Below are 12,418 nucleotides of genomic sequence, written 5' to 3'. Positions count from 1 at the left end.
GGTGACTTAATCATGCGGATTTAAGGTGTGAATGAGGGGGGAATAACGCCTCCGCTGATGGTGTGCAATATTCAGACGAACTAGCTTAGTACTGCAACACAATTCCCGGGAAGAACTACTAGTGCACCCGTGAGGCAATATCGTATGACTTTACGCAACTATCCTTTTTATAGCACTGTAATGGGAATGGTACGGGCCTAATGTCAACGGTAGATTCTTGAGGCGTTTGTCTTTAAGCGATAGAAGACAAGATGTAGCTGCCATACTGCATCTGAGGTTTCGAGATGGCTTTAAATCGCAGGATCACCGAATCATGGGTATGTGCTCGGACTATCGTTGTATTTCATCCGTTAAGCCTTAATTGCAATGAACTGATAGCGAAAGTCTGACACTGGTCTAGATGACTCGTTCCAAGGATGTATCAAGTGTTTTGAGTCCAACTTACACATCAGGCTGTAAGCCAGCTCGCATTGCAAGGCCTAAGGATTCGTCTTGTATGTCGGACTAAGCTGTTCCGTGCAATGCAGAGGAAGTGGTTTCAGGTTCTGCGCTTCTGACACGATTAAGTTATGGCTTGCCTGATAGACTGTTGTTCCACGTGGGAATGCCTTGCGGCTACTGTCGGACAAGGTCGAGGCTGACGAGATTCTGGTATATTTTGCTAAAGACCAGAGCCTTCATTGGACATGGGAGGTTTAGAGCCGCATACTTGACTTTGTTGCCCAGCGGGTGGCGAATCTGGATACTAGTTATGAGTCTCCGGAGCATTTTGTGTGCTTCTCAACACAGCTCGTCGTAATGAGTAATCTCGCACTTGGAGCAATTTCAGCGATCGACAAAATGCCAACGGGATTCTTATCTTGCTACAAGGCTTGCCAAACCCAGGCTCGCTTCCGACTGGAGATAGCGACGAAGCGCAATCTGGCCCCTGGTTCTAGTTCCGCACGGTCGTGAAGCTAGGCGCAATAAACAACGAAGCTTAACCCGCAGGACGAGATGCTTCTCGCTTTTCACGCCGTAGATCAAATATTCTTGGCCGATGTCACCGTAGTTTTCAGGAGATCAACGGCGAGTTGGGACGTTTGTAATTTTTTCTATTGAATGGTATAGGCGCTTGCAAGACGGCCTGTCTGGACGATATCGGCCTATTCTCCTCGGATGCCTCTAGTGTCGGAACCTTTGGGCCATGAGAAATAGATGATAGCGTTATTAAATAACTAATCAATCGGCTACCAGCGGCAAGGCCTATGTCTGGTGAGCAAAACACAACCCCATATCAGCCCAAGGCCACGCCAAGAGTCTGCCTGTCTCGAAACAACAGACAAAGATTCATGACAATAGAGTTCAGTCCGGGGTCTCATCGTTCCGGGAACTATTGTCGATTCTGGAGAAAGCCATGTTATCGTTCTCCCCTCACTATACCCCTGTTTCTTGAACCAGGTCGTTGGGTCACTTGCAATGGCTTTCGAGTCACTGAGACAACAAAATGTGATAGAAGCACAGAATTGCAACCCAAAAGTTAAAGCGGGATGTGAGCCATTCTTCCGCAAATTGTGGATCCCCAACGACTAACTAAAGCGATTTTAGTTGTCGATCTCAGCCCTGTTCAAGGCCTGACTCGTGCACTAGATCCTACATAAGCAGCTAACATCGCAATCTTATTCGGACGTACGGAAGTTTTATATACGACCAATATTCAGTTCAGAATACGACTTTGCTGAAACTGAGTCTGGAGACGAGGAAAAAACAGAAAGATCGACATTTCATGGAGAAATGAAAATTACGGGGATCTTCCCCGGACTCGATGCATGTAAGTAAGTAATATCGTGGGTCGAAAAAAAGCAAAGAAAGGAAAGAAAAAGTCTATCAACAGCCAACAATCTTCATCGTCCGGACTAGACGCTCCAAGTCCAGGATCCTGTATTCTAGACGCGCCCTGGAATTTACCACTGAACTGACAAATTGGCTCACAGAAGCTTTTGTGGCTTTCTGCAGTCCAGTTTCAGTGGCCATCCAACGCCACTGAAGCCCTCGTGTCTAGCGCATCATCACTCATGGAACAAGGGACGTGGAGAGACGGAGTCAGTAGGGATTATGCCTGTTAATTGTACCAATGCACCGGATGCAAATTCCGCCACTGCAGATTCATTCAACCACTAGCTTTAGTATGCCCAGTATCTGTATGTACGACTCGGATCACCGCCTTCCACTAGCTTTTCTGAGGCCCCAGGGTTCTTCCCTTGTACCCGGCAAGCCTGGACCAGCATTGGATGCACAACTAACTCCTGCTGAGAATTGAATCTTGTTCTAGTGGACATTGGATCATCAGGCTATAAACCACTGCATCCCTCGCATACAGGTCATTTCTCATGTTGTGTTGTGTTTCATATCGACTTCTACAGTTCCCGTTATCTGGGGTAACTTGATTTCACTCTCTTCATACGAACCAACCAACACCGGCGAGATCAAGTCACTCTCGTTCTATTGCCACTATGGCGACCGAACATGGCTTCCTCGTCCCTCCCAACTTCAAGGAGGAGCCTCCTTCTGACGACGATATGAATTTTGCTTCGATTATCTGGGGTCTGTCCCTGGGCGTCACCATCTTCAACTGCGGAAAAGCCATGCGTCAAACTCAAGCAGCAATCAGAAGGCGGAATCGATTGACTCTCTATATTATGTTTATCTGGCTCGAGGTCTGCTCCAGCACTGTTCTTGGAATAATGGTCTGGTTATATCTCCGTGGGATTATAAAGCCGAGTTTCCAATATTACTTCTTTATCAGTACGTCACTCACACCTTTCCACTTGTCACATACTGACTCTTTAGTCGTATTTTGGTCGATACAGGTTCAATGTCTGATTCAAATTATCATCAACCGAGTCAGCCTGCTCATGGTTGTCCGTCGAAATGGAACCGTACTCAAGTGGACTTGCTTTGGAATCCTCTTGGCCATCAACATCAGCGTTTTCTGTGTTTGGATTCCTGCACGCCTTCAAATTAGTGAGAAGTACATACATGTCAACGAAATTTGGGACCGTATGGAAAAGGTCCTTTTCGCCATCATGGACGCAGCCCTTAACTTTTACTTTATTTGGGTTGTTAAGCAGCGTTTGGTGGCAAACGGTCTTCAAAAGTACACCCGTTTGTACCATATGAATATGTTCCTCGTCGCAATCTCGATTGCCTTGGATGTAAGTTACGGTCTCTCAAACTCGGTTTGCCACCTTGCACTGACTTTATTCAAGATCCTCCTTATTGGAATGATGTCTTTACCAAACAGCTTCGTCTACGTACAGTTTCACCCTCTTGTTTATCTCTGCAAACTCCACATCGAGATGAACATGGCAGACCTTATTGGCAAGGTTGTCCGAGCCGGCAACAACCAGGCAGATGGAACGCACGATTACAGCTCTCGCTCTCGAACTACTGTCAAAACTGGTACCCGACCTGCCGGAGCCAGTCGATTTGGAGGTGGTCTTACACGAACACATATCGAACTTGGCGAAGAAGATGAGATCGAACTCAAGCATCGTGAGAACCTCGAAGGAATCAAGAAGACTGTCATTACAGAGGTCATTCGATCACCAAACAGCGAAGATGACGAAATCATGGAACACCACGAGAGAGCAGTCAGCGAGGCGAGCTCTACGAATGCTCGTCACGAGCCTTATAGTATTGAACATGCGAAATAAGCGATTTAACCAATGGATACTGGGAACTTAACATATACATGTATAATTAGAGGGATCTTCATCCTCTGTGTACCAACGATAGGATATAACACAATTAATGGGATCTCGCAGATGCACCGTGAAAACTCTTCAAAACAAATGATGTACGACTTGCTTATACAGCGAGAAAGCAGGGTAAGTCCCTGTTGAAGGATTTCAGCTGGCCCCATACATCTGCAGGTCCCTTTGAGGATCTAATGCAGTCCCCGCAAAACCCTGACAAGGATGGATGGACGAAGGGGATGCAACGCCACCAGATCAGGGGGTTTTCTGGGGTAACGAAGACATCTTCCGCGTCTGGCGCCTGTAGCTGACGAGTTCCCATTGTCCGATTGTGACTGTGCAAGGATTAGTTTACATGGGGTTTGATACGAGTGCCAACTCATCCTCATTTTTGAAACTGCACGACTCATACCCCATCTCTCAACGTTGGCTACCAACAGCCTCACATGCCAAAGACTTCATATTTCCCATCGTATATCCTCTTCTCGGTCCCGAGTTTCTGTTGTCTGGCTCTTTCCGGAAATAAGGCTTCTTGGGAGAAGCCGGATCTAAGCCTCTCGACTAATATCGCGCTTGCGTATCTTAGTTTCGCTTGCGGACGATGGGATGAACGATCCCTCAAAAAGGTATGGTCATGACGCTACCCAGAGATGGCATATACTAAGCTAGTTGGGATGATTAAAAGTTGGGGTAGAGTGAGTGATTGTAACAAGCAAATACTTTGCAGTCGACAATCTCGGTCTTGTCACCGTTCCCCGGACCCAAAATGTGAGAGCTCAGACATGAGGCAGTGGCTTCCTTTAGCAGACGCCACCGTCGTTAATAACGCCATGCAGGGTTCCAGAACAACTTCACTTCCCGCAGGTTATTGGTCTCTTGCTGCCCAATGCTTCTGGGAACCCCGTCAGATAATAGTACATACATATTACATTGCACAGCTCCTGTGATTCCGCAAAGGCCCCTTTATGTATCAAGTTTCCACACCCGTACATCAAACACACGAGTCACTCTCCGCGTGATAGTTTCCTCTGGTTCCATTGCCCAGCTACTCTCCATGTTATATAGCAGGAGAAAGTTTCAAAGTGCTGAGATCACACCAACTGCCTTGACAAAAACACTCAAAGTGACAAGATGAACTGCTCAAGGTTGATGGCCCTAGCCTCAACTTCGTCCAGATCCTTCCGATCAATACGCGCAAGCTCGATATGTGCTCGTATCTCAGCAACTTGTTCACCAATATCAACCAATGTCTTTCGATTCTTCGTGAACTGTTCAATCATCTCGGTGTGCATGTTTTGGATCTGCTTCGTCGTCTCTGTGTGCATCTTGCGCATTTCATCAGAAACACCCCGTTTCGATTCGGTTGTCACATTGGTAATGAGATCTTTCAACTCGAGGAACCGCTTGTTTGAAAGTGCAGTCTGGGCAGAGTAGTCCTCAGGAGAAGATTCGTCGCTAGCCAAGGATTCAATGTCTGCTTCGTACACAGCGCTAGGACTGGCGCATAGCTTTGTGATATCGGGACCATAAGTAGATACATCTACTGGCGCATTACTGGACCTTGACTTCAGAAACTTGCTGTAAGAAGCACTGTGAGGTTCTCCAAGAACCATGCCTCGCATTTTCGACTCGACCTCCATCAAACGCCGGGCGGAAGACTTGTCAGGTTCAGTGGAGAGGAGCTGGTCCAGGTGAGGCCCGAATTTCGGGATTTGGGATACAGTATCGTCTAATAGGAAGTTAGTAACGAGAAAGCCATGCCCTGTAGTGCATGTCTCACCAAGGAAGTATTCCTCCTCTTTGAGGGACAAGTCGCTAGGGTTGATCTTATCATCTTCCTCAAGCATTTTCTTCTCAAAGCCAAGGAGTCACAACCTTGAGCTCGAGTTTCCCGGCGGTGTGTTCCTCGGGAGCCATGCAGGCAGCGTTGGGAACAGGACCGGTGAAGGCACTGAGATCTATACCTGGATACTTTTCCATGAGAGCAAGTCTGAGAGCTGGAAGTTTCTGATCAGGGTATATGCATCGGAGGATAACCCAGAGTCCGAAGGTGATGTCGTGTTTGTTGAGTTTGTGTTTACTAGGGACCCTTCGGTTTGTATGGTTACTTCGCACCTCAGGGAGGAGACGATAGATATGCATCTTGTCTTGAGGGCTCCATCCTGAGGCGAACATCTCCCAAACCTATTTGAGTCGCCTGAGACTCGCCTGGTCTTCGGGCTCTTGAGACAGCCAAAGCGAGGTCAAGTTTGGGAAAACCAAGTCTGCGATATTTTCGCGTGTTGACGAGGAAGCAGTCTCTTGTGCGCTCTGCTTTTCGACCTTGTGATGCAGTTAGTAGGGGTGTGTAGATGAGTAACTTGGGTATAGCTGTATTTATCGTACCTGCTGGGTTGATCCCATCTTGCATGTGGACAGCAGCCAGTTGAGAGTTGGCGGAAGTTACAACACTTCAGAAATCAATCCAAGTGCGAGAATTGTCCTCGCCAGAACGCAAGATGATGGAGGAGGAGAAATCTAGAAACCAGTCTCGCATTCCTTTGTTTTTCTGTTGTAGTGACGCATCTATGTTTGCTATATTACCTCAAGTCGAAGTAGGCAGTGCTTGTCACTTGGCAAATGCTTTGCCACTACCTAGAGATCAAATAGATAGCCCGATAATAAAAATTCATCGAACCCTGAATAGATAATTCTCTCATTGTTAGATCAAAAAAAGTTGACATGAATCTGACTGAAAAAGCCTAGTACTCACATCCTACACGTCAAAAAGACTTAGGTAAGTTATATAGGTAACTCGGTAGATTTCTAGATATCTACCTAGGTAAGCTATCCATGTAACTTAGGATTGAGGTCATAAGCTTGAGTTACTGCTTCTCCTAGGTGGTTTGGATACAAGAGATGCTCTTCTCATGAACTGCTAGAGCATTGTTGCCCAACATAGTAGCATCTGCTCTTCCCAGTTGATAGAAAGCCTATATGAACAGAATCCTCCTACCCATTGTGCCTCATAGGATCAAGATCAATACAGCAACTGCGGTTCCCATATCTCAAGATTTATCACGTTCTTCTCTCATTTCAAATCAAGACCATCTCTTAACATTCACAGGTCTATCTCTATTCTTCAATATAAACATCGTTCAACATGGCCCTGTAATCTTTACAACAAGACTTGGCGCAGAGCATGGGAGAGTAACAAAGCCCTTGCATGGTGCACCGCTCTCAAGTCAGTACATTCAATTTGCAACTAGGTACCTAGGTATCCAATCTAACCTCTAGAGCATCTAAAGACTCGACCATCATCACCGCCGCCACCCGGAGCCACGGAAGTGAAAGTCAAGGAGGAGATTGTCTCTCCTTCTGCCACCAACTTTCTGCCTCGGAGACCTACCCCTCGCACCACGAAGAGCTTGGGAGATTATTCTCGTCGTTCTGACCCCCAACCGTACACAGCAGCCTGGGCTCCACCCAATGCAAATCTATCTCAGCCCTATCAGCCTTCGGCTGTACCTCTTCAAGCACCTACGATGACATTTCCACCTCCGACAGTACCATATCAACCTCCGCCTGTGCCTTTTACATACTCAGCTGCACTAAATCGGTATCTCAACCCAAACGAAGTGTCTGGTGCCCAAACTAGCATATCACAGCGCCAGAACAATGATCAATTGAAACATATGCTGGAGAGGTATCAGGCTATAGCTCGCTCTATCAGATGGAACGCTGGGCAACTAGACCGCATGATTGCCTCATTATTAGGACCATTACCTTAAGCCTGAGCAGAAGTTTGCAGAGAAACCAGCGATGGGGAGCAACAGTTTTACCGCATGACATAGCTCATGTATAGCTTAAAAGGACCATTAATGACGTAGTGCTTCCCAAACTACTGCTGCTGATGTGAACAGAATAGATTTGAAACGTCTTGGAATTGATGAGTAGAATTTACCAGACGAATATGACTAGGCATCTTAGCATTCTAGTTTCCTTGAATACCAGAACATCATCTCATCCTTCTCACCAACGTTGAGAATTGGCTAGCCCAACGACCTTGAAGCTGCACTTGCCCGGCTATTTTCCCTTTTGTCGCTGCTGAAACTCCAAGATAGGTGAATGCTGGGCTACTAAAGAGGTTGTCTGAGGCTCGTGAAGTGCCAGCCAACACAGCCAACCTTTCCAGTTGCTGGCATGGCGAAATAACTCAAGCAAACGAAGGGAAACAGCCATGATCGATACGTGTGGCTATGGTCTTGTAACGAGATACGGCTACACAATCCGAGGATTATGAGTATTGCTATAGTGTCATAAACTTAAGAGGTTACGGCAAGGCTCAGATTCAATTCATTAGATACGCAGCAGGTATTACTTTTCATTTCCCTTAAATCTCAGAGTCTGGCTATTGAATAACGGATAGACTTTCACAGCCCCCTTCTTCTCTAGCAGTAACGTTTCCCCAGGCCCCCAAGTGTCTCCAATTCGAGCTTCCACCCCCATCACGGCAACCTTCTCCTAGCTTTCGGCCCGTCCACCGGTCAAGTCCGATTTTGACGATCTCGATACCCCTAGACCTTCTAGAAACGGTCTACCCCTCAACTCAAAAAGGTTCTCTCACAAGCGAAAATAGAACATTCTGGGTTTGAGGCGTAGAATGATCTGGCGGATATGACGTTTGGGGTAGAAAAAGATCGAAGATATGTTACCCACTTGCCTTGTATGGAAGGAATTTGTTGCTCCGTGCATTATTCCCGGAGGTTAGTCCAGCGCTTGGCTAGGACCTGGGCTTGGCGCACTTTTTTTCGTCTTCGGCTTGAAAATTTGCTAAACACCATCGTGAACGGATGAGGCCGTTGTCGGAGAAAGAGGTTCTCACTTTGACTCATCCATTTCACTAGTTCAGTATCGTGATACTCATGCGCCAAAAGTCTGCCAATATGGCTTCAACCTATCAATGTCTCTTGTGCAGCCTGATCTGGCAATTCCTTATCTCCCAAGCCTCGTTATCATTCCCCGGCATGGGAACTTATCTCTTGACCCCGGAATCCCCAGAGTTTGAGTCTCGGGAGAATGATCAGAGATAAGGCTAATGCTCTTCAAATCCGGGCAGCTCTGCAATTGGGTCATACCTTGCCTTATCTCTCAGACGGTTGGATGTCCTACATACATGTCTTGCATATAGTCTATTTGGATATGAGACCATTTCTGGGATACAGATGACAGACAATACATTGAACTGCGAGACAGAGGTTGGTCACATGATCGGAGCTCTGCTTCGCACGCTATAGAAACAACTACATGCTTGTTTTTGTATGTGCATCATCTATGTAGAACTTATCGATTGACCCAGGAGATGTCTGGCATACACGAATGCAAGTGATTGAATTGATTCAGGCCACCAGCAGCCATAAAAATATGTCATGTGGAATCTTGTTCGACGCTCAGAAAGAAGTGTCTTTCGGAGAACAAACCAACGTTATTCCCGGACAGGCAATGTCCAAGTGTAAGAGATCGAGGGACCAGTGGCATCAGGACTGCATTGAAACCAGCTGGTGTGCATTGAAGTGAATTCCCATTGCTAAACTGGCATCACGGCTAAGGCTAAGCACCCTCTGTAACATCGCAAATGGAAAAGTCGTATGTGTTCTCATATCATCTTGTCGGCTAAGCTAGACATTGAAAAGTGAAGTATTGTTTATGACCAGTCTATTCGTGATGGCACGTTTCTCTTGAACGTCCCAAGAAACAGTCGATTGATGCACGGACGTGGCCGGTCGAAGATTTTAGGCACATGACGCACAGGCCCCTGACATCCAGAGAGGTCACTGTCGGCAGAGAAACAACCCTGGGTGTACGTGTAATTGCAAGGATACGGTTCAAACTTCAAGGTACCGTAAGCACTGTGTGAAAACAGAGGAGCCTCAAGCCCGCCAAATCGCTTGGCTTATTATGAGAAGGACAAGTGAGAGCACCTTACAAGGCAGACAAGTTTTAGCCAACTGTCTCGAGGCGTGGACCTCACGGAGTTGTGTTCCGCATATTAAATTGTTGTCGGGTACTGTACCGACCGTCAGTAGCTACAGTATTTGCCGCCCAGCCGGCCGAGCTCAGACCAACGCCGAAAGACAAATTTTGGTACGTGACGATCGATCTGGAAGTAAGTTCATGCGAATTGAGCCTCATCGACTAATGGGCGTCGATCGCTCACCGTTACAGCTTTTGGTTGCAACCGTGCTGAAGCCAAGCTCAAGCTTTATTGCAATTATCTCGTCAAAACATCTGCCGTGGAGCCTAAGAGCCCAACTCGATATCTTTGTTGATGCCAGATGGGTCTTTGTTGAAGGCTATTGCATGTTTGTGACTCTGCTAACCCAGACCGCTTCGATTTATTGGTTTCAGGAGTCGTGATGTTAGGTACTGAACACTCCTTGCATTTTCGTTTGTCGGAATGAGACGCTTCACATCGGAACGCTGAGAGAACAAGACGGGCCGCCAGATCGCCGTGAAGTGGAAAGGTCCTTGTCAAGGGAGTTCCGAATCCACCTGAAGTCTCAACTCGTCTTGTGATGCTCCAGGCCCCATTATAAAGGAGGATCCAATGGTATAATTATAGCGTAAATTTGCACCTTGTTCCAATGCGGCTCAAAACTGGCCCACGCGTTTGTCTGTGCAAATGAAGGAAAATTTTCTAGAGGCGTGTAATTAGTAAGACGGTCGTGCACGAAGCTTCTATCACGCAAATGTTTATTCCCAGCTGAGTTCAAGGGTCGCCGAGAAACGATCTTGGATAGTTTTCCATGATGCGATGGTCTATCGAAAATGGTGCAAGTAATGGCGAATATTTCTTGTTAACCGCGAAATTGTTTACACCTGAAAAATGCCACAAACCAGCCATTGAGAAACGAGGACCAGCAGCAAATTCTAGAAGCTGAGGCCGGAAAACACGTTGCGCTGGTTTGAGCCGTGATTGCACCATCGTGACGGCGCCCTTCCCGAGATGTCGACGTACCAAGGTCGCTGACAGGGCTGAGGAGTGAACGCGCAAGGACTTCCCACGATGGGCACGGGCTGCGAATTGAATGTTGGCTTGTTGTTCAGGGGGGCTCCAACTTTTAGGTAATGGCTGAGGCACTGTATGGCTGGAGACCAATGCATGATCTTCAGGAACGGGCAATGCGTTATATGTTTGTACCCTGGCATAGAAGCGAGGCTCTCTGAATCGAATCAATTTTTAGTCAAGAGCCGCATCATCTGAGATGAGGCTCTCTTGCTTCGGTCTCGGCCGACGATTTTGGTGGTGTGCACAGTGGCACTTGGTGATCTCGTGTTAGACAAGAACGTGGCATGAAGACGAGTTAACGAATCAACAGTGACCTCTTGCGTAAGTGAGAGAGCTTGAGTGTGTGTGGGACTTCAACTTGTGGCGATTTACAGTACCAAAATTGATGCCAAGCTGGTGTTGCTGCTCCACTTTCAACTACACGAGCTGACGAGGGCATCTAGAATCAATCCCTAGAGACTTCCGTGAGTGTTCGATTTTGGAGGCGGGGAGTCTTTTGGCGCTTCCTCGGGGTAGGGAGTAGCCGCGGCTAACAAGCGGGCGCCGGAAGCTTTGTTATGCGTCTATGCATCAGATTTCGGGAGTTGTTGATGAAGAATAGAGTTCAGGAAGACGAAACAAGATCCCCACGAACTCGGTTTACACGGCAATTGCATTGCTGTAATGTCGTTCCGTTTCAAGTCTGAGTTTGACACGATATGATTAGGATCTCGATTTCGAGTATTTCAATATCGACACAGTGGGTGACGCAAGTTGCCTCAACATGATGAAGTCAATGTGTATGCTGTCGATGTATCGAAATAGGTCTGTATAAACCGTGTATCAGACCAAGCAACATAGTTCAACCACGTGTATCGACCAAGACCAGTCAGTCACTGATGCTGATACAGTCGTTAATTACGGAACGTTTCTCACCGGGTAACGGTGACATCCAGCAAGGTGAATCCTACCCTGCAATGGTGAGAAAGACTCATTTTCAGGAACCCTGATGATGGGTCAAAATTGCTTCACGATGCCACAATAGGCGGTTTGATTGGGGGCGTGTGATCTGAATCTCCCCTAAGGTACCAAGCCAATTGGGCGTCATGGTGGACAAGATCCAAGGAAATCTGTTTCTGATGCTTGACCCGTCTCCAAAAAAAAGCTTGGTCTCTTTTCCAGATCGAAGTTTTGAATCAAGAAACGACAGCCCAAGTTGGTTTAGTTTTGGAGTCCAGGAGCAGATGGTCAGTTCTCTCAGAGATTTTCCCAGGATCTTGGGGTGTCGATGACACCGTTAAACCTGGAACTTCTTGGAAGCTGAACGGAAGGAATTTGCTTGATGGAAAGGATCCACATTAGGATACGTACCTGTCGCGTATAAGTCTTTCATTGGTCAAGTTCCAGCCGCGGTCACCACTTGGCTTCTCTCACCTTAACATACGGTCAGCGACGTCCACTTGACTGTAAGAAAAATCTTCATCTTGTGGAGACGTTCCCCCACTGTGTCTCTGCCGTTTTTTTGCAGTAGGAATAGCCTTTCAAGGGATGGTCCACACCGTGCGCACTGGAACTTCATGATATAATAGTTGCAGCGTCCAATACGTAAATCTTTGATCAGAGACAGCCGCATACCGTTTTTACTTAATGGATC

The 12,418-nt window shown here is 47.0% G+C and overlaps 4 protein-coding genes across 7 annotated transcripts; 2 read left to right on the top strand and 2 right to left on the bottom strand.

The window, feature by feature from the left end:
* Positions 1-1,631: 1,631 nt before the first annotated feature.
* FOXG_10452 (uncharacterized protein) lies at positions 1,632-3,798 on the top strand (the record flags this gene model as incomplete). 4 transcript variants are annotated; one of them, XM_018389800.1, is made up of 4 exons in its annotated part: positions 1,677-1,810; positions 1,974-2,784; positions 2,830-3,194; positions 3,249-3,695. In XM_018389800.1, the coding sequence occupies exons 2-4, from the start codon at positions 2,493-2,495 to the stop codon at positions 3,693-3,695; spliced, it is 1,104 nt and encodes a 367-aa protein (XP_018248133.1). In that variant the 5' UTR covers positions 1,677-1,810; positions 1,974-2,492. The 4 variants fall into 4 exon arrangements, with proteins under 4 accessions (XP_018248132.1, XP_018248130.1, XP_018248131.1 ...); XM_018389799.1 differs by having other exon boundaries at positions 1,632-2,784; positions 3,249-3,798; XM_018389798.1 differs by having other exon boundaries at positions 1,640-1,814; positions 2,830-3,785.
* Positions 3,799-4,855: 1,057 nt separating this feature from the next.
* Positions 4,856-5,584, bottom strand: FOXG_10451 (uncharacterized protein; the record flags this gene model as incomplete). The annotated part of the gene is made up of 2 exons (XM_018389796.1): positions 4,856-5,466; positions 5,518-5,584. 2 exons carry the CDS (start codon positions 5,582-5,584, stop codon positions 4,856-4,858), a joined length of 678 nt encoding a protein of 225 aa, XP_018248129.1.
* A 7-nt stretch (positions 5,585-5,591) lies between these two features.
* FOXG_20300 (uncharacterized protein) lies at positions 5,592-5,879 on the bottom strand (the record flags this gene model as incomplete). Its single annotated transcript, XM_018400570.1, has 1 exon — positions 5,592-5,879. The coding sequence occupies one exon, from the start codon at positions 5,877-5,879 to the stop codon at positions 5,592-5,594; it is 288 nt and encodes a 95-aa protein (XP_018248128.1).
* Positions 5,880-9,516: 3,637 nt separating this feature from the next.
* On the top strand, positions 9,517-10,045 carry FOXG_10450 (uncharacterized protein; the record flags this gene model as incomplete). The annotated part of the gene is made up of 3 exons (XM_018389795.1): positions 9,517-9,618; positions 9,803-9,860; positions 9,942-10,045. 3 exons carry the CDS (start codon positions 9,517-9,519, stop codon positions 10,043-10,045), a joined length of 264 nt encoding a protein of 87 aa, XP_018248127.1.
* Between the last annotated feature and the right edge of the window lie 2,373 nt (positions 10,046-12,418).

This window comes from Fusarium oxysporum, chromosome 7 (genome assembly GCF_000149955.1).
Source record: "Fusarium oxysporum f. sp. lycopersici 4287 chromosome 7, whole genome shotgun sequence".
Classification (NCBI taxonomy): Eukaryota; Fungi; Ascomycota; class Sordariomycetes; order Hypocreales; family Nectriaceae; genus Fusarium; species Fusarium oxysporum.
This window is presented reverse-complemented; position numbering and strand designations above follow the sequence as displayed.